General features: G+C 41.8%; 1 protein-coding gene across 4 annotated transcripts in view; it reads right to left on the bottom strand.

Annotated features, from left to right (window-relative positions):
* The window catches only part of SLC12A7 (solute carrier family 12 member 7), a 354,616-nt gene that overhangs the window by 201,182 nt on the left and 131,178 nt on the right, over positions 1-22,256 (bottom strand). For all 4 annotated transcript variants that reach the window (XM_065584171.1, XM_065584173.1, XM_065584170.1 and 1 more), the window contains exon 2: positions 3,990-4,084. In XM_065584171.1, the coding sequence (XP_065440243.1) occupies positions 3,990-4,084 (95 nt within the window). The remainder of the gene's footprint in view (positions 1-3,989; positions 4,085-22,256) is intronic.

Here is a 22,256-nt window from a genome sequence, read left to right as displayed (position 1 = left end):
CTTTATAAAATGCCAGCCAGTCGCAAACCGAGTGACCAGCGAGCAGAGGACAGGCAAACAGAGGGAGGTTGCCTGGGAGTTCGTCTGTGGGGAGTTCACACAGAGTGTTTTTGCCTTTCAGGCTCCTGTGAGCCGAACATACATCTGAGGAGCCTCTTAGAAGGAAAACATGGTTAGTGAGCAATAAGCTGTTGTGACCTGCTCAGAATGTGCCATGTTTGTCTTTCTCCCAGAGGACAGACGTATTCACGTCTGTACAAAGTGCAAGCTGGTCTGCATGTTGGAAGAGAAGGTTAGAGAACTAGAGAGCCAAATATCAACCCTGCGTTGCATCCAAGAAAATGAAGATTTTCTGGATAGAAGTCAGTGTTTGGTTCTGGAAGCAAAATGTGCTGAAGATCAGAGAGTGCAGTGCAGAGAGGGGAAGAAATATTGTCAGCCTGTGACTTCCAGAGGAAGAAAGAGGAGAACCTATGTGCCCCCAATGCCGATAGAGGTGTGAAACCATTTTCAGGCTCTCTGCACAGATACTGCTGCGGAGAAGGATTTGGCAGAGCCCTCTGAGGGAAGGTATCAGGAGGAGACCCCCTTGGCCAGAAGGCACTGGATGCACTGTCCTAGGGATGGGGGTTCCATGACCACCAATCCCAAGAGAAGGAGCCGGATGGAGGTGGTCGGGGACTCCTTCCTAAGGGGGATGGAGTCATCCCTCTGCCAACCAGAGCGGGAGACTCGAGAAGTGTGCTGCTTGCATGGAGCTAGAATCCAGTATATGACGAAGTGTTTGCCGAGACTGATCAAGACCTCAGACCACTACCCCTTCCTATTTCTCAACATGGGCACCAATGATAATGCCAAGAATTACCTTGAGCAGATCACTGCAGACTATGTGGCTCTGGGAAGAAGGATAAAGGAGTTTGAGGCGCAAGTCGTGTTCTCGTTCATCCTCCCTGTTGAAGGAAAAGGCTCAGGTAGGGACCATCGAATTGTGGAGGTGAATGCATGGTTATGCAGGTGGTGTCGGAGAGAGTTCTTTGGATTCTTTGACCATGGGGTTGCTCATGGAAGTCCAGCTGGCATCCACTATCAAGAATGTTTTTTCTGCTTGTACCTGGCAAGAATCTGCAATCTTTTCTTTCATATGTCGACCTCATGACAATTATTCATGCTTTCATTATTCAATTAGATTACTGATGTGTTAACATGGGTCTACAAATAGGACTCTACGTGAGGCTACAAATGAAAATCATAAGGAAATTTCAACCAAGTAAGCAGAAGGAAATACTCTGTCTTATCTCACACACAGGGAAGAATTGGTAGGGGAAGTAGAAGTTGGAAATGGAGGCATGCCCCATGTTAGCAGAAGACAGAAAACTAGTAAAACTCCCATGCAACATTACCAGGTTAATACTCCCTACTCCATCAAACTACTTTTCAATGAATACCTGTAAACAGGTTTAAAGCTTATCACAGCAGAGAAACCATAAAAAACCTGGTTTACCGTATGTGAATGGGGAAACTGAGACATGCTGCCTCATGGCCTTTATGGCTGGATGCCAAGAGAACTATAACTCAAACTGCCTTCGAGCTAGTCAGTGACTAACCCTCTTGCAGCAAACTAAGAGAGGAGGTGTGACGCTCTGTACCTCGGAGGGAAGACCCCTACACCCCCATGTTCATTTTTATAAAATGATTGTGTGGTATTCAGTGCAAAGTTTTTCATGTCGGGTGTCTTCGGAAGGCTCATGACGCGCTGAGCATGATTGTTATAGTGATGTTACAGTAACTGTTACAGTAATGTCATAGTAATGTTATAGGTTATAATTTCATGTATATAGTAATGAGGCTGAAAATGTATCCTCATGGCTTAAAGAAAGCCCAGGCAAAAACTCTCCAAGAACAGAGAGGTAGTTCACACCTCATCAGGGCATGTATGGGGCAAACCCAGCCCAGCCTCACAGAGACAAAGGCCGCTGGCCTAGGCCACAACAAAAGGATCTGTTGGACAATGAGTGAGTCATTTCAAGCGGAGTGCCCCAAGGGTCGGTCCTGGGGCCGGTTTTGTTTAATATCTTTATTAATGATCTGGAGGATGGTGTGGACTGCACTCTCAGCAAGTTTGCAGATAACACTAAACTAGGAGGCGTGGTAGATACACTAGAGGGTAGGGATCGGATACAGAGGGACCTAGACAAATTAGAGGATTGGGCCGAAAAAAACCTGATGAGGTTCAACAAGGACAAGTGCAGAGTCCTGCACTTAGGACGGAAGAATCCCAGGCACTGCTACAGACTAGGGACCGAATGGCTAGGTAGCAGTTCTGCAGAAAAGGACCTAGGGGTCACAGTGGACGAGAAGCTGGATATGAGTCAACAGTGTGCTCTTATTGCCAAGAAGGCTAACGGCATTTTGGGCTGTATAAGTAGGGGCATTGCCAGCAGATCGAGGGACGTGATCGTTCCCCTTTATTCGACATTGGTGAGGCCTCATCTGGAATACTGTGTCCAGTTTTGGGCCCCACACTACAAGAAGGATGTGGAAAAATTGGAAAGAGTTCAGCGGAGGGCAACAAAAATGATTAGGGGTCTGGAGCACATGACTTATGAGGAGAGGCTGAGGGAACTGGGATTGTTTAGTCTCCAGAAGAGAAGAATGAGGGGGGATTTGATAGCAGCCTTCAACTACCTGAAGGGGGGTTCCAAAGAGGATGGAGCTCGGCTGTTCTCAGTGGTGGCAGACGACAGAACAAGGAGCAATGGTCTCAAGTTGCAGTGGGGGAGGTCCAGGTTGGATATCAGGAAAAACTATTTCACTAGGAGGGTGGTGAAACACTCGAATGCGTTACCTAGGGAGGTGGTGGAGTCTCCTTCCTTGGAGGTTTTTAAGGCCCGGCTTGACAAAGCCCTGGCTGGGATGATTTAGCTGGGAATTGGTCCTGCTTTGAGCAGGGGGTTGGACTAGATGACCTCTTGAGGTCCCTTCCAACTCTGATATTCTATGATTCATCCCCCTTCCTTTTCTCAGTTTGGGACTGCGATGAGGTAATGCTCACCTGACTCCGAAGGGGAGAGGTGCAAAGCCAAGAGGGAAGAAAGAACATGACAAAAGGGAGAGACATTTGCCATGCTCTTTATCTCTCTTCCACCTACATCTACAGACACCACACCAAGCAACTGAATGCTGATCAAAGGGGAGAGCCTGGCTGAAAAGCAACCAGCCAGCCTGTGGTGAGAAGCATCTAAGTTTGTAAGGGCACTGAAAGTGTTAATATCAGCTTAATATGTGTTTTGCTTTTATTTCATTTGACCAAATCTGACTTGTTATGTTTTGACTTAAAATCTATTTGTTTATTCTACCTGAAGCAGTGCGTTTGGTTTGAAGTGTGACAGAGATACCTTTGGGATAACAAGCCTGGGTACATATCAATTTCTTTGTTAAATTGACGAACTCATATAAGCTTGCAGCGTCCAGTGGGCAAAACTGAATACAGACGGAGGTTCCTAGAGTTGTGTCTGGGACCGGAGGTATTGGCTAGTGTCATTTGGTTGCACAATCAAAGGAGCAGCTTACATGCCAGAGGCTGTGCATGAATAGCCCAGGAATGGGGGTTCTCATAGCAGAGCAGGGTAAGGCTAGCTCCCAGAGTCGAGAATTGGAGTGGCTTAGCAGATCACCGGTCCAGACAACAGCAGAGGGGAACGTCACAATAATTTGCTTATCACATAAATTATGAAGTGGTCAAGTTAAGAAAGTTTCTAATCAAAATTAATTTAAAAAGTGATTTTTGATCAGACTTAAAAACATTAACATAACCTCATGGAAACCAAACAATTAAAAGAAACAAATTATGTTTACACGTCTTGTACAACAGATTTCTAGTATACAGAGAGCTGCAATTGTTTTTACTTTTCTCACTCTCTAAAAATAACCTGAAATCGCTTTGTAATTTAATCGTCAAAATAAGTTATTTTAAAAATTCTGAAAGTTACCTCAAAGAGAGCCATATTTTTCCCTTCATAGATATTTCCTCTGTCCATCTCGGCACTGTTAATAAATGGGCTACTTTCCTTCGGAATCCCATCTCCTGGTGGAAAATAAGAAATGGTTAGAAACAAAGGAAACAGCAATGCCTACCTCAGGAAAGTTATTGAAACTTAGAAACAGGCTCATTAGCCCAATTTTTCCCCTTATGAAGGCTTTGTGTTGGCCTAACTCAAACCAAGGATAGCCAGACCAGTTCACTGATTAATTTAGCTAGCCTTTGAAGCCAGGTAAGAAATGAGGACAAAAATTTTGTTAATCTCAGGGCTGTCAAGCGATTAAAAAAATTAATCGCAATTAATCGTGCTGTTAAACAAGAATAGAATACCATTTATTTAAATATTTTTGGATGTTTACTACATTTTCAAATATATTAATTAAAATTACAACACAGAATACAAAGTGTACAGTGCTCACTTTATATTTATTTTTGATTACATATATTTGCACTGTAAAAAAAAAGTATTTTTCAATTCACTTCAAACAAGTACTGTAGTGCAATCTCTTTATCATGGAAGTTGAACTTACAAATGTAGAATTATGTAAAAAAAAACTGCATTCAAATATAAAACAATGTAAAACTTTAGAGCCCACAAGTCCACTCAGTCCTACTTCTTGGCAGGACTGGCTCCAGGCACCAGTAAACCAAGCAGGTGCTTGGGGTGGCACATTTTCAGGGGTGGCATTCCAGCCAGCCTCTTTTTTAGGAGGGAGGGTGCGGTTGGGTGGCAAAAGCCTAGAGCCGACCCTGGCAGCAGCGTGTCCTGCACTGGGACGCCCTGGGGCCGCTGCGGTTCGCATCGGGGAGCAGCGTCCACACCTTATGGCTGGGCGGGCTCCGAGAGCCACTGCCTGCAGGTGCCACAGGGCGGCCACCCCCCAGCACCGCAGGGACTGTGGCAGGGCGGTCAGGAGCGGAGCCATAGAGGGCGGGGCGCTGCAATGCAGGGCCCGTGTCCCGCTCTCCGGGGCTCCACTCCCTCTGGGGCTGCCCTGCCCTGGCTCCTCAGACCCCTGTTGTTATAACCCTATTGTTATAAGTGCGATTAATCGCGATTAATTTTTTTGAATTAATCGCGTGAGTTAACTGCAATTAATTGACATCCCTAGTTAATATATAAATTAACACACAGAAAAACCCACTGTTCAGTGACACTTAAAGTTACTTAGTGACAGTTAAGGTTGTATCGGTACTGAGCCTATCCACGGAAACCTTAATAGTATAGAAATAAGAGGGAAAAGAGAAAAGGCTTCACTTGCACTTTTATGCAAAACCTATCGGTACCTTCCTACTCTCTTGTCCATTGACTTTGAGAGTTATTCTACATTAACATTGCTGAAGTCACCATTCAGGTTTTTCATAAGATATGAATTGGATGAAGCTGAGGTACATATTGCTTTTCAGTGTCTATTAGAAAAGAAAGCATATGCCTTAGCGACAATTGGAGTTGCAGTAAAGAGTTAATCATCAACTATTTTGTTTGTTTCAAACTCCCTTGCCTGATAATAATTCTCAAGGTAGGGGCATGACACAATCAATATGTTTGAATGTAAATTATTTCTGTATGTAAAAATGTAGATCTATTCTGAAGCAAGATTTATGGCTATCACAAAATATAATCTCTTTCATTCTCATCTAATTCTCGCTGTATATCTACTAACTCTGAGTCAGACGATTCAAAGACTATGCATGGTCTGCCGTTCTCAGCTGCCATTCCAAAGGCATGATCATAGAATATTAGGGTTGGAAGGGACCTCAGGAGGTCATCTAGTTCAACCCCACCGCTCAAAGCAGGACCAATTCCCAACTAAATCATACCAGCCAGGGCTTTGTCAAGCCTGACCTTAAAAACCTCTAAGGAAGGAGATTCCACCACCTCCCTAGGTAACCTATTCAGTGTTTCACCACCCTCGTAGTGAAAAAGTTTTTCCTAATATCCAACCTGGACCTCCCCCACTGCAACTTGAGACCATTACTCCTTGTTCTGTCATCTGGTACCACTGAGAACAGTCTAGTTCCATCCTCTTTGGAACCCCCTTTGAGGTAGTTGAAAGCAGCTATCAAATCCCCCCTCATTCTTCTCTTCTGCAAACTAAACAATCCCAGTTGCCTCAACCTCTCCTCATAAGTCATGTGTTCCAGACCCCTAATCATTTTTGTTGCCCTCCGTTGGACTCTCTCCAATTTTTCCACATCCTTCTTGTAGTGTGGGGCCCAAAACTGGACACAGTACTCCAGATGAGGCCTCACCAATGTCAACTAGAAGGGAATGATCATGTCCCTCGATCTGCTGGCAATGCCCCTACTTATTCAGCCCAAAATGCCATTAGCCTTCTTGGCAACAAGGGCAAACTGTCGACTCATATCCAGCTTCTCGTCCACGGTAACCTCTAGGTCCTTTTCTGCAGAACTGCTGCCTAGCCATTCGGTCCCTAGTCTGTAGCAGTGCATGGGATTCTTCCATCCTAAGTGCAGGACTCTGCACTTGTCCTTGTTGAACCTCATCAGGTTTCTTTTGGCCCAATCCTCTAATTTATCTAGGTCCCTCTATATCCTATCCCTACCCTCCAGCGTATCTACCACTCCTCCCAGTTTAGTGTCATCTGCAAACTTGCTGAGAGTGCAGTCCATGCCATCCTCCAGATCATTAATGAAGATACTGAACAAAACTGGCCCCAGGACCGACACTTGGGGCACTCCGCTTGATACTGGCTGCCAACTAGACATGGAGCCATTGATCACTACCTGTTGAGCCCGACGATCTAGCTAGCTTTCTATCCCCTTTATAGTCCATTCATCCAGCCCATACTTCTTTAACTTGCCGGAAAGAATACTGTGGGAGACCGTATCAAAAGCTTTGCTAAAGTCAAGGAAAAACACAACTACTGCTTTCCCCTCATCCACAGAGCCAGTTATCTCCTCATAGAAGGCAATTAGGTTAGTCAGGCATGACATGCCCTTGGTGAATCCATGCTGACTGTTCCTGATCACTTTCCTTTGCTGAAGAAGTCATGGAGGTCATAAGAACATAAAAATGGCCACACTGGGTCAGACCAAAGGTCCATCCAGCCCAGTATACTGTCTATCGACAGTGGACAATGCCAAGTGCCCCAGAGGGAGTGAACCTAACAGGTAATGAACAAGTGATCTCTCTCCTGCCATCCATCTCCACCCTCTGATAAACAGAAGCTAGGGACACCATTCCTTACCCATCCTGGCTAATAGCCATTAATGGACTTAACCTCCATGAATTTATCCAGTTCTCTTTTAAACGCTGTTATAGTCCTAGCCTTCACAACCTCCTCAGGCAAGGAGTTCCACAAGTTGGCTGTGTGAAGAAGAACTTCCTTTTATTTGTTTTAAACCTGCTGCCCATTAATTTCGTTTGGTAGCCCCTAGTTCTTATATTATGGGAACAAGTAAATAACTTTTCCTTATTCACTTTCTCCACACCACTCAGGATTTTATATACACCTCTACCCCGATTTAACGCTGTCCTCGGGAGCCAAAAAAATCTTACCGCATTATAGGTGAAACCGTGTTATATCAAATTTGCTTTGATCCACCAGAGTGCGCGGCCCCGCCCCCCCGGAGCACTGCTTTTCCACATTATATCTGAATTCATGTTATATCAGGTCGCGTTATATCGGGGTAGAGGTGTACCTCTATCATATCCCCCCTTAGTGGGGAATCCGTGACTTTCGTTAACTCTGTGACAAACTCGCAGCCTTAGCTATGAAATCCCTAGAATGTAAGAGACTGAATGACAAACTCTTCAGAGTGAAACTAGTCTTTCCAATATTTTTTTACAGAACTGAGTAGAACACAGCTCTGAAGTCTCTGGATCACCTAAAATCCAGCTGGTACTAGAGAAAATACCCTAATGTCCAAGAAATATTGATCCCTCTCAGAAACATTTCCTTTCCCCCTCAAGCATTTAGAATTCTTCCTGTGCCCAACTGTTGGTTACATTAAGTAAACCTACTTGTCTGGGCCAACACAGTATTTGAACACGAGAAGATTAAAATATCGATGTATATTTTATTTTAATCTCTATTTTAAATCATTTAGATTAAACAAAATCAAGGTCCTGATCCCTTGGTGCTTTCTGACATAAAAGGAATGTTAAACCCAATGTCTAGATTTGAAATTTGTCTAAGTAGTACAGGTTAACATTGTGCTTTCTGATAAAGAAAGGAAGGAACTCGAAATAGTCAGGACACTGATTTTATGTTTCATCCAAAACATTTGAAATGAAGATTAAACCACACACAACATCAATATTGATACCATTGTGTTCAAATGTAATGCATATTGCTAAAGTTATAAGATAAAAATTCAAACTATGTTAAAAGACACCAAATATTTTTAAGATATAGTTATAATGTCTGATTTAGTTTGATTTGCTGTACATTCCTTCTCCTATTAAGATAAAATTTACAGCTATTCAGAAGGTTGTAAAAAATTCCCAGAGATGAGAGAGATTTGGTTTGATAGGCAAGATCTTGTTAAATCTACAATCCTTTGTCATTTCAATAAATCATTTCTCAGTAGACTCCGACATACATCTTCCATGCCTCAGTACATATGCAGTGCAAAGCAAACTGTTGGGGGTGGAGGAGAATTTCCATAATCCTTTTATTCAAGTAATTTTCCACACTGGTAAGAAACTGTGCCCTCACTGCAAAACTGTGCTAGGCCTTGCACTTACTTGCATGAATCCATCTAAAAAAGACAGGCATAGACACATGTTATGACACTGCAGTAGCAGCTCCAAATTTAAAGTTGTAATTTATTTCCTGTTATAAACCCAATTTTGACATACCTTTCAGATCCTTCCAAAAAAACATTTTCCAGATGAAATGTATGTGACGGCTTAGAAGAAAGGTTTAATCTTAGGCTCTCAAATAACACCCCTTAGATTAAGCCTAAGAGTATCCTTCAGATAACTAACAGAAGTTTCCAGATCACAGGCCCTGGTTCTCATGGGGGACTTCAATCACCCTGACATCTGCTGGGAGAGCAATACAGCAGTGCACAGACAATCCAGGAAGTTTTTGGAGAGTGCTAGGGACAAGGTCCTGGTGCAAGTGCTGGAGGAACCAACTAGGGGCTGCACTCCTCTTGACCTGCTGCTCGCAAACAGGAAAGAATTGGTAGGGGAAGTAGAAGTGGGTGGCAATCTGGGCAACAGTGACCATGAGATGGTCACGTTCAGGATCCTGACAAAAGGAAAAAAGGAGAGCAGCAGAATACGGACCTTGGACCTCAGAAAAGCAGACTCTGACTCCCTCAGGGAACTGATGGGCAGGATCCCCTGGAAGGCTAATGTGAGAGAGAAAGGAGTCCAGGAGAGCTGGCTGTATTTTAAAGAAGCCTTATTGAGGGCACAGGAACAAACCATACCGATGTGCAGAAAGAATAGCAAATATGGCAGGCAACCTACTTGGCTTAACAGAGAAATCTTTGATAAGCTTAAGCACAAAAAGGAATCTTACAAGAAGTGGAAAATTGGACAGATGACTACGGAGGAGTATAAAAATATTGCTTGAGCATGCAGGGGTGTAATCAGAAAGTACAATTGGAGTTGCTGCTAGCAAGGGATGTGAAGGGTACCAAGAAGTGCTTCTACAGGTATGTTAACAACACAAAGAAGGTTAGGGAAAGTGTGGGACCCTTACTGAATGGCAGAGGCAACATAGTGACAGATGATGTGGAGAAAGCGGAAGTGCTCGATGCTTTATTTGCCTCGGTCTTCACACGCCTTGGGCAGCACAGTATGGGGAGGAGGTGAGCAGCCCTCAGTGGTGAAAGAACAGGTTAAGAACTATTTAGAAAAACTGGACATGCACAAGTCCATGGGGCTGGATGCAATGCATCCGAGGGTGCTGAGGGTGTTGGCTGATGTGATTGCAGAGCTATTGGCCATTATCTTTGAAAACTCGTGGCGATCAGGGGAGATCCCGGATGATTGGAAAAAGGCAAATATAGTGCCCATCTTTAAAAAAGGGAAGAAGGAGAACCCGGGGAACTACAGCCTCACCTCAGTCCCCGGCAAAATCATGGAGCAGGTCCTCAAGGAATCCATTTTGAAGCACTTGGAGGAGAGGAAGGTGATCAGGAACAGTCAACAGGTATTCACCAAGGGCAAGTAATGCCTGACCAACCTGATTGCCTTCTATGATGAGATAACTGGCTTGGTGGATATGGGGAAAGCAGTGGATGTGATATTCTGTGGGAGACCGTATCAAAAGCTTTGCTAAAGTCAAGGTATAATGTCAGGGTGATTGAAGTCCACCATGAGAACCAGGGCCAGGGATTTGGAAACTTATGTTAGTTGTCTGAAGAAAGCCTCGTCTACCTCATTCTCCTGGTCTGGTGGATATTACAAAACTGGTAAAGAATTTATAAGAATATTTGCAAGCACAGGTGAGTATCACTGCTACTGTAGCTCAGGAGTGTGAGCAAACTAGAATTATATTCTGGAATCTTAGATATCTTGGCCCTTTTATCCTAAACTATTCTGAGAAATAGAAGGAAAAAGCCTTGTCATATAAAAGGTAAGGCTGAGGAACATTGGTGTTGTGGAAGCAAAAAAAGAACTGACAAAAAAAATGCAATACATGACAGTTTGTTAGCAAAAGTTAGGCTAACTGTAACCCTAATAACGCAAAATTTGTAAAAGCAAAAATTGTGTAAGGCGGGTAAAAAAAACTGTGTAAAAAGTTATTATAACCTGGTATAAATAAGGTGTAAAAGACCTTGTGTAAATAAGGTATAAAAAATATTGTATGTTGGCAAGAGTCAAAACAAGTAAAAAAATAAAATATCAAGATGGCCTATGTATAAACAAAATGCAACTGTTGCTCATTATTGTCTGTAACAAAAGGTATAAATGCTTGCTATAATTGTTTACCTGTTGAGAGACCTGCTTAGCTCTCTCCCTCTGCGCAATTGTAAAAGTTAATAAAGCATCTAACTTGCTATACCTAAACAAATAGTAAAAACTCTGTTTTTCTCCGACAATTTGGGGGCTCGTCCGGGATGGCAACGCCCGCAAAGGCACCGGCAGCTGCTACAAATCGTTCCCCTTTGAACCCCATGGCGCCACAATAGAGGTAAAAAACCTTTTAAAATCTCTATTGGGGTGTCGGAGGAGGACTGTCCGTGGGGCCGTCTGTCCCTGTTGGGCTCACGCCATCCGAACTTATTAACTGTGCAGCAAGGTCAAATGCTGAGCGGCTTAGGGGAATTGTTGCCGCCCCCTGTATGCATATGCGAGGTGCAAAGGTATGCACCGGTGTTAAGGGGTTGTTACCGCCTCAGGAGGGGTTTTTACCGCCTCGAGTAATGCATCGAGGTACTTGGGAATAGTACCTGAAGGTACTTGGAAATAGTACCTGGAATAAGGCCTTGGTGTGTGTGTGTTTGTGTGTGTGTGTATACCAGTGTGAATTAAGTGTTACCGGAAAACGCCCAAAGTACTCTGCGAAGTCTTTTGGCTCGTGACCAAAACTACTCTAACGCAAGCCCGGTAACTAGAGGATCTTTTAGGAAATCCGACCCACGGTGGGCTAACTCGGCCTGGCATCGTCCGGCAAGGAGGCTACCTGGGTCTAGAAGTGTGTAAACCCATCTTCCCTCCCCCTTTTCCTCTCCGTGTGAGCCACTGACAGTCTAATCATCTCACTGAATGCAACAGAGTAAGCGGCGCCGTCTCTCTGAGACTAGCCGACGCTCTTTGCTAAAGGAAGGTGTAGAAGGGTCGTGGCCATCCTCGTTAGTCTCTCCTGTGTAAATACCCTGTAGGAAAAGATCCTTAGTTTATGTGCCGCTAGCGCGGACAGGGCATCCTCCTCCCTGTGTGTGTAATTGAAAAATGGGTGGGAAACAGTCTAAAAATTCTCTCTCACTCACTAAGGGTACCCCAGCTTATTTCATGTACGTACATTATGGTACTAAAACCTGCAGGTATTTAAAAAATTAAAATCATTACACGCGTAAAAATTCATCTAAACAATGCCCACTAAAAGGTACCTTCAATCTAAATAAAATCATACATCTCAAAGGAGCTTTTAATCACCAAAAAGCCTCTGACACACAATGGGAGCAATTTGTCTATTAAAAAAAGGAACGGGTTAATTTAAAATTCAGCTTGGTCCAAAAATAAAAAGAAAGTTAATCTGCGTTCAAGGTCAAAAATCAATGCAAACCAGGCTAAGTACAAAAAAAAACTGCTTTCAGCCCCAGCTAACTGTAAAAAAATATAAACATAGTCAAACCAAAGGCAGTACAAGTTACAGTGCTGAAATTACATTTGCAAAGCTTAACTGTCCAGTAAGATCCAACAGTCTGCCTTTGCAACCCTGAAGCTGGCGTGGTTTGGAAAAGCTGAAAAAGCCACAGGCAGCCGGCCTGAACTGAAATCACTAAAAAGACACCCCAGAAAACCTCAGGGTGTAAAAAACTGCCCTCCCAAAAGAGAAAGCAAGTTAAAAATTGCACAGCACCTTCTCTAAACGTTATACACAAACGTGGCCAGTCTAAACGTACGTGTGTAAGTATAAAAGTTTGTCTACTCTCAGCCGCAGTAAGTCTAAAAACCGGAAAGGAATTTAGCATTCCTCTTTCCACCCCGGCTAACCGGAAAGGGTGTCAGGTGAATCTACCCCAGTCGTAGCAGAACTGGGCAATAAAAAAGTTGGAAAAAAGGGAAGAGTTGTGTACTTAATAACTTAGGGTTACCATCCGTCCGTATTTCCCCGGACATGTCCGGCTTTTGCGTCTCTAAATAGCCGTCCGGGAGGAATTGGTAACAAGGTTAAAATGTCCGGGGTTTTTTCCTCCCTCGCCTCCCTCCCTCCCTTCCATGCAGAGTGTGGCTGCTGATTGGGCGGCTAGGCCGATTGACCCACTCCCATTGGCCTCCAGCAGCCAGAGCCCTCCCCTGCTCCCCCCTCCCTCTCTCTGTAGTCCTGTGTAACACACAAACCGACCCACGTGGAGCCAGAATGGTAAGAGGAGTGGGGGGGGGGCAGTCAGGGAGTGGGGGATTGTTGGATGGGTCCCCAGCCTCCACCTGCCACCCCCCCTCCGTGGGTCCCCCATCCCTGTCTGCCTCTCCCTTGTCTGCTGTGCTGGCTCTGGCAGTACACGCAGACAACTGCTGTCTGCTGCCCCCGGGTCCTAGTGCCCCCTTCCACTAATGGGAGGACAGGCTGCCCTTACCCTGCCCTTCCACCCTAGCCCTGAGCCTCTCCAACACCCCAAACCCCCAAGCCTTCATCCCCACACACCCTAATCCTCTGCTCCATCCCTGAGCCCCCTCCTGCATCATGAACCCCTCATCCCCAGACCCACAGCCCTCACCCCTGCATCCCCTCCTATCCCCAAACTCCCTCCCAATCCCCCTCCCTCTTCCACACACCCCCTCCTGCCCTCAAACTTCCTCCTAAAGCCTGCACCCCCTCCCTTTGCACCGCCTCTCACCCCCAAACTCCATCCCAGAGCCTGCACCCCTCACCCCCTCCTGCACACCCACCCCCTGCCCCAGCCCGGAGCCTGCACCCAGCACCCAAACTCTATCCCAGAACCTGCACCCCTCCTGCACCCTAATCCCCAGCCCAGGACCTGCACCCAAGACCTCCTCCCCCCACCCAACCCCCCTCCCAGAGCCTTAGGCAGGTGGGGTGGGGGGTTCTGGGCACCACCAAAATTTCTACAACCCTGCCACCCATGCGAGTGGATAAGGGTCAGGGCAGTCAGGGGACAGGTAGGGTCCTGGGCGGGGGCAGTTAGGGTAGGGGTTCTCAGCAGGGGACAGTCAGGGGACAAGAAGCAGGGGGGGTTGGGGTTCTGAGGGGAGCAGTCAGGGGGTGGGAAGTGGGAGGGAGTGGATGGGGCGGGGCGGGGCTTCCCCCCCCCCGCCCAGTGTCCTCTTTTTTGTTTGTGGAAATATGGTAACCCTATAATAACTAAAATTAAGCAATTAAAAGCATAAATCATAAACCAGGCAGCAACTCAAACCTACGCCCAGGGCAAGTTGCAAGCCTTAAAACAGAACTTCCAGGCAAAAAAGAAAGCACTGGCTAAGCAAGTACCGGTCCTTCAGGAACTTGTCAAAATTTAACCATTTGTGTTTGCATATGCTGTAAAAGCAGTGTGTTTGCCACAAAAAAAAATTAAATAGTTAAATGCCAATGGGTCATGCGTTTTGCCCAAGTGGCAAGCCTCACGAGGAAGGACTCGGGTAGCCTTGTAAGTAAAAATGTTTTTAAAAAAAGACCAGAAAGGGTGGGGGCTAGTTAAAAAGCCCACCCTCCTATCTAAATTGGTAGTAAAAAAGCTGGTGCCCATGAAAGAAACGGTTCAGCAAAAAAAGCAGAATCGGGCCCAAGCGGGCAGGCAATAAATAAAAAAATTGAAGAACAGGTTAAAAACTTTAAGGGCATAGTAAAAAAAAAAAAGTAAGTAATTATAAGCATGGGGATTTCAAATCCCCAGAATAATAATTGAAATGGTAAAATGTGTGTAAAACAAAGTCTTTGTACCAAGGTGCAAGGCTCTCCTTTCTTCTGCTAAATAATGCAACTCTTCCTTATCCCTGTCTGGCTGTTATTGGCTCTCAGCTAGGTGAACCCAATATTTTGGTAACAGTTACTAGCGACTCCGGTTAATAAATTTCTGTCTTATACATTTAGGTGTTAGGTGTGTAAACGAAACTAAGCCTCTCATTTGTAATTCCTCAAAGTAAAAGCCATCGCGTGCAATAAAGCTCTAAGGTTAAATTGGAATCCTTCTGTCCCGTCCCCTGTAGCGGTCAGTATTAGTAAAAATTCCTGTAATAAAATCCTATTAGGCCATAATTCCCTCTGTTCTCTGTGTAATTCTCTGTTAAAGTATCAGCAGGCAGATGGGTGGGTCTCTGGTAAAACCCTCTAAAAATAGCCCTTTAAATTATATGTTAAGTAAATGGCCTTTACCCAGTGTTCAAAAAAAAATTTAAATTTGTTTTTGGGTAACAAAATAGCAAATAAAAAATCTGGTAAAAAAAAAAAAAAAAACAGTGCCCCTGGCTCTGTGTGGTCAAGCTGTCACTTTACTAGGGGTGCATGAAAATTTTGTAAGCACAAAAAAAACAGTTACACCTTGTGTAAAAATTAATGTGGCTAGTGTTGTGAAAATTAAATTGTAAAAAAATGTGCATTTTCCCCAAAACATGTGCAGTGAATATTGTAGCAAAGGTAAAAAAAATGCAAACCTACCAATATAGGTTGTGTTGTCTCTTTCAAATCACTGGGTGTTTAAAAGCAAAAGTTAGAAGTAAAAGGCAATCAAAAGTCTGAAAAAGTTAATTGTGTCCCTTTTTACATAAAAATTTTTAAGCTGTAAATAGCTTTGAATCTAAAAGCAAGCCAAAAAGCATCTGTATTAATGCAATTTTCTAACTAATAAAATAAAAGCCACTAAAACCTGGGCTGCCTATAAAACAAATACAAAAAAATATAAGGTAATTCCTCTGTTTTGTCTAAAATCAACAAAAGTATGTGTGTATATAAAAAAAATATTTTAAGCAATAACTAACTACCCAAAAGGGGTAAACCTCTGTTCTTTTGTCTTTCAAATCATCAAAGAAAACGGATGCCAGCTAAACAGCATTCAATGTACCATGCATTTACTGGTACAATAGAAATTATTTTTGTGTTCTTTGTCCTGTCTTGTGGTGTTTGTCTTGTGGCCAAAATTGTTGGGTTTAATATTTTCATAAAACAGTCTAGTTCAAAATTAAATAAAAGGGTTAAATCAAAAAGCAAATACTTGTTTTTATTCAACTTGAAATACAAAAAGTGTTTGAATAAATCAAAAAAATGTGATATACTAAAGTCTAATACAGTTGCTTAAGTAAAAAAAAAACTTCATTGGCCAGATTTTTTTTTTTAATTAAAAAAAATTGTTGTTAAAATTTGCATACCAACAGTCTTTAAAAGCAAGAACATAAAAGGTTAACCCACTCCCCATCTTGCCCATGAAATCCTTCTGGCTACTTCAAATTTCTAGCCAAAGGGCTGGGAAAAAAAAAAAAGCTATTAAACACCTAAGGTTGTACCAAGTAAACTCCTCAAAAGTGGGTGTGCTTGTCCTGGTTTGTTGCTCCAAAGCTCTGTAATAAAGTTATTTTACTAAAAGGGTGTACATGGCATACATTAAATAATAAAACTAATGTACTGTATAATGGCAATGTGTATGTGTTCATTGTTAAAAAAAGGTGTATAAGTAAAAAGTAAAAGTTTCCTTTGTAGGTTAAAAAAAGCCAAGGGAAAAAAAAAAAAAAAAACAAGTTAACTAAAAAAAAATAGCTAGCAAGCTCAGTCCAAAAATAAAATGCTGGCACCATCCAAGAACACTGCCCACAGCTAAGACTTGGCTAATAGCCAAGAAAAGGGGGGCCTAAATGTGCCCAAGCAACTATAAAATCTGCAAAACACTGCCAGGCATTAATAAAATGTGTCAGGTTTCTTTTCTCACAAATAAAAGAAGTGCTACCCAAAGACCCTAGCAGCCCTGCCATTTATTAAAACAAAAAGACTAAGTCTACGTAAAGTCCATCAACAAAAAACTGCTTTGGCTCCACACTGGAAAGGCCCTTTCCAAGTCCTGTTAACCACCACCACCACTGTAAAGTGCCAAGGACTACCTGCCTTAACCCATGCTTCTCACTGTAAAAAAACCCCTCCACCTCAAAAGAACTCTTCAACTAATAAGCCTATTTCTCCTTCTAGCTCTGCTGTGTCTTCTGAACAGAAAAAAAAAAAAAAACCAAGGTAAAGTGCTAGTAACCTCTCCCTTGTCCACTGACAGACCTACTGTGCCTCTAAATTTTTCTAAAAAAAGCAAAACCATTACAGGGTAATGTGCTAGTAACCTCTCCCCTGTATAATGCTAAACCACACTGTTTCAAAAAAAAAAAAAAAAAAAAAACACTTGCTTCACTAAAACCACAAAGTCCAAAAATTCCTAACTACAAAAAACATTAAAAACTAACCCTGGTAAAAAAACAAAAAATTATACACTGTCAAAAAAAAACTTGTAAAACCCATGCTTAAAAACGTGGTATTAATTAAATTTTGGGGTTTATTCTACAGGCTGCGCCCTGTGTTTTAAATAAGTCCTTCAGCATGTATTGCCCTCCCTAATTAAATTTTAAATAATAAGTACCAAAGGCACCTTGTTGCCATTGCCCCTGCCATCTCCTCCATTACACTATTACCCCTGTAACACATCCAAATACAAACAATGCCATATATTTAATAAAACCAATAACTAAGGCCTTCACCCTTTAGTGATTTATTTAAATATTGTTTAAAAAAATATATTTTAAGGTTCAAAATATCCCATATAAAAAAACAATTAAATAAATCAGTAAAAATAAAAGTATATAATATCACTACCAGTAAACCCCAAAAATTTATAATTGCTCACAGGGGGCTGCCATTAAATTAGCACAACAAAGGGCTTGGGTTATTTCCTCTAAAAAAAAAAAAAAACTTAACCGAATCCCTTTGAAATGGGGCCAATAATGCAGCAGCAGTTTAAAATATTTTTAAAAACCAAAAACATAATAAAAAATTGGGGCAACTAAAAAAGGCCATTGGCCTTGTTTCTAAAGCACAACTAACCCAGGTATAGGCTAAAGTTGGTAAGTTACATGTTATTTCTGCCCTTAGTTCAATAACCCAAAAGTTGCTAACAAAAATGGTATTAAATATCACTAAGGCTGGGAAGGCATTGCAGTAAAATCTAGCATGTTCAAAAGTCAAAATTTCCTAAATAACCAGCTAATGGCCATTTAAAATAATCTAAAGCATCAGGCTTGGCCCACTGCCCTTACAAACACATCAGGAGTACCATCTAATCTGTGGCCATAAAAACATACTTAAAAACTTTCTGGGTAAAAGTGTAAACGTTCTCAGTGCTCCTTCCAAGCATATGAACCGGTTCAGGGGGTGTGGGCTCCCACATACCAAATCCTGCCGGGTCCATAAAAAAAATGCATGTAAAATTGGGTAATTCACCAAGACATCTGGGAAATTAGACCTCCTGGTATGCCCAATCAATTTTTAGTCAGTGCTCCTGGGATTACATCTGACATTTAAATGGGGTTAAAAAGTCAATAAACATTTTGGCCGTTACAACCCCCACAGCTTCAGTGTATCCGTAAACTAAAGCCAAAAAAAGTTGTTACTCTTCATAACTACGTTTGCTAAAAGGGTAAAAAACAAAAAACTACCCTAACAAAACACTTATTTTTTAAGCTAATAATAGCTGTGTGTATGTTAAAGCCACCACATTGCAAGACATACATTTTAATATCATTACCACTGCAGGCAATCATATTATTTACTGGCCTGCAAATAAAATTTTGCAGGTAGTCCTTAGGTTCCAAATACCCTTTAATTAAACTAGTTTAGTACCTAATCAATTTTAAAATTTGTTTTCACTGTTACCAGAGATTCAAAAAATCTCTGAAGTACAAGGGCAAATTCACATGCTTCAAAATATGTATCAAGTTAAAAAGTATGCCTTTCAAACAGCTTATAAAGTATCCACCTTATGTACTAAGTATAATGTATTGTGTTATATAACTAAGGCTGTACAACAACCCCATCATATTATCGCTATAAAAACGTTATTGCTTGTGTTGTGCAAAAGTATGTTATTGTTGTTGTAAAAAACGTAATAATAGTAATACCTTTCATGTTCATGCTAATCATGCATTGTCATTACATCCAATCAAAACCCCTAAGGTTAAAGCATCTAATGTAAAATCTAAATTCCAAAATTTAATGCAAATAAAAATTTGAAAATGTTTGTTGTACTAGTAGTACAAAAGGGGGGGTTGTGGAAGCAAAAAAAGAACTGACAAAAAAAATGCAATACATGACAGTTCGTTAGCAAAAGTCAGGCTAACTGTAACCCTAATAACGCAAAATTTGTAAAAGCAAAAATTGTGTAAGGCGGGTAAAAAAAACCTGTGTAAAAAGTCATTATAACCTGGTATAAATAAGGTGTAAAAGACCTTGTGTAAATAAGGTATAAAAAATATTGTATGTTGGCAAGAGTCAAAACAAGTAAAAAAAATAAAATATCAAGATGGCCTATGTATAAACAAAATGCAACTGTTGCTCATTATTGTCTGTAATAAAAGGTATAAATGCTTGCTATAATTGTTTACCTGTTGAGAAACCTGCTTAGCTCTCTCCCTCTGCGCAATTGTAAAAGTTAATAAAGCATCTAACTTGCTATACCTAAACAAATAGTAAAAACTCTGTTTTTCTCCAACAGTGTCATGACCAAGATGTAGAGATCTATGGTAGAGCTGCACAGAGTGAAGTGGCTGAGCTTCATGCTGTTTTATACGAAGGGATGCATGGTTTTTAGTACAGATGCTCCTCTTTTAGAGGATGATTTGATGTTTTTGGTGATGAAGGATTATATTCAGCTTTTAAGGAAGGTTTTGTCTGATAGCGAATATGCCCTCGCAGAGACTAGACCTGCATGGCTATGGTTTCACCAGGAAATGAGACAGAGAAGGAACAGGGACAAGAGTATAGTGAAGTGCTGACCAGATCCAGAGCTCAAGACAGAGAGCAAGCAGATTCTGACACAGAGCAGTTCAAGTCAGGACAGTTTGGTTTGCAATAAGACCTGTAATTTTGCTGCCAGAGCAACGGGAATTTCTGTTTTAGGGTTTAGAACAGAGTCCTCAAGATCAAGAACAGGGTAGTCTTTGGACCTATGGAGGGCGCAAAACTAGGGGTAAAGTTTAGCAGCACCAAATACCCCTTTCTTTCAAATTTTGAGAGATATTTTTAACAGTGCTGAACAAGGCATGCTGCAATCCACTACTGGTTTGTGAAAATACAGAGGCATTTGTACAGAGGCAGAATGGAGTGGATTTCCTAACCTTCTGTGAGTAGCAGCTAGTAAAGAGCAAGGAGAGAATCTACTCTTCAGCCCCCTAGCCTATTTTCTGCAGATGAGGTTATTAAACAGCAGTATCTCAAAAGCTAGTAAAAGTCCAGAGGAATTAGATGAGAGACCTCCATCCTGTTCCAGTGTATGTTAAAACATTGGATTTGGTGGCTAAAAAACTTGGTCATTTACAGAAGAGTGATCTAATTATGTTGCATGCTAGAAGAATTGAGAAAACTACTCAAATGTTTCCGTTGAATGATAGGGATTGTTTAAAGATTTTGCAAATGACAGTAGATCCTTTGTGGTATGCCCTATGCCCAGACTTTCAGTCAGAAGCTAAGGATTTTGCTGAGACACTGGCTAAATTGGAACAGATTTTATATCCAGGACAGGCAGGAATTGCACAGTTAGCACATCTTAGACAAGAAAAGGATGAGTCTCCTCATGCCGGTCATGAAAGATTACCAGCAGCCTGGGATGGCACTAACATGCACAGAGATGATGGTGTTCTCAATATGTGGATTTATTAATTAATAATGCCTTGCCTGCTATTAAAGAGACGGTGGATTTGCACGTGAACAAAAAATTCACAGTGACCCAGGAGTTTGCCATTTTATACAAGGCTGAGTGGTTCATTGCCTTGGCAGTTATTAATTCTGCACTGAATTTCAGCATTTACACTATAGCCAGCAAGGAAATGCAGTGGGTTTTCTTTCACCTTGTTTTTGGCTGTCTAGTGAAGCCGGGGTTTGCCTATTCAGCCCAATGTAGATTACAGGAGAAGTCAGTCTATGGCTTTTTAGGATACATTTTGTTCAATTTCACACACTTAAATAATAAGGAAAAACATTAACCATTTTTTTTAAATGTAAGTACCTTTTTATCACATAACTTGTTTTGGTCTGGGTTTTAATTCTGTAAGAGAACTGACTCAGGAAAGGATAAGATATAAAAATAATACAAAACTAAAGGTGCAAAAGCATCCATCCTTCTATGCCCTTAAACAGAAGTTCCTCCTTACTTAGAGAGGGAGACCAAAGGACTTTTGCAGTATTGGCCCTAAACTATTGGCTGAGAAAGTATTGTGCAACTGTTGTATAAAAGAGGATGAACCGTCCAAACAGGCCTGTTTATTAAAAATGGAAGCACCTAAAAGTCCCTTCACAACACCAGCAGTCAAGCAGCTCATGAAGAGATGTTATAAGGTGAAGTTGTAGGAACTGAAGAAACAAATATACCATTGACCCAAGTTTTGTTTGAGACTCTGGACTTCAGAGTTGAGGAGACCCCAACCGATTCAAATGGAGGGTTGTACAGAGACAAATTACAGGTATGTTGTATGCAAGAACTTTTAGGGGGCTAGAGGGGACCTGGCTCCTTTGTTCAATTAATTGGAGCTTTTTAGATCAATCCCCATACCAAGGCAATTTTTTTTAAAAAAAGCTGTAAACTGAAGAAGTCTCTTGACACAAATAAAATGTTTTAAAAGAGCACAATAAAAAGTAAAATGATGCCTTACATGTATTTCTTATTTTAAATTTCTCAGCAGCTGAGCCATGGTTCTTCAGAGGTCTTGGAGAATCTGGACACCAACAGTTCTGAAGAAGCAAACGGATTGGGACTGATCTGTTTTTGCCCAGACCCAAAATCAGATGCTTATTCTAAAGGCCTGTACTATCTAACATTGAGGAAGAAATATGGTATTGAACCTGTGTGAGGCTGTAACTGTAAACTGTTATGCATGCAATTTTATGAGTTGCTGTGCACAGAATCATCAAGCAGTACCTGAGAGAGGAGCAATTTGAGAACTGCCCAAGGTGCATCATAGATGGCCCCGGCCAGATGATGTGAACTGTAAAATCCAAAAATTACTGGTAATTTATGCCTGGAGAATGTTTTAAATATTATCATCACATTGGGATATGCACTGCAGTGCCTCTGTTTAATCCAGGAACATTAAGCTCAAGGGAGAGAGTTGGTAGACAAAGTGACAGAAGCAGAGGACCAAGATAGAGGTTTAGCTGAAGTAACTGAACTAATGGATACATGTTTAATGTGTAATGTTGAACGTCATCTTCGTTCAGCAAATTACAAAATCCTGTTGAGGAAAAACCCTAAAAGTTTGAGTGTGATTTAGGAACAAAATGAGGTATGCTGTAAAAATAAAATAAATGTGTCTTTTAAATAAAATGTCAGTTGAAAATGACTGTTAAGCATGTTTTTGGAGCTCCCTGTAAGG

The sequence above is a fragment of the Chrysemys picta genome, chromosome 2 (assembly GCF_011386835.1).
Source record: "Chrysemys picta bellii isolate R12L10 chromosome 2, ASM1138683v2, whole genome shotgun sequence".
Lineage (NCBI taxonomy): Eukaryota > Metazoa > Chordata > Testudines > Emydidae > Chrysemys > Chrysemys picta.
This window is presented reverse-complemented; position numbering and strand designations above follow the sequence as displayed.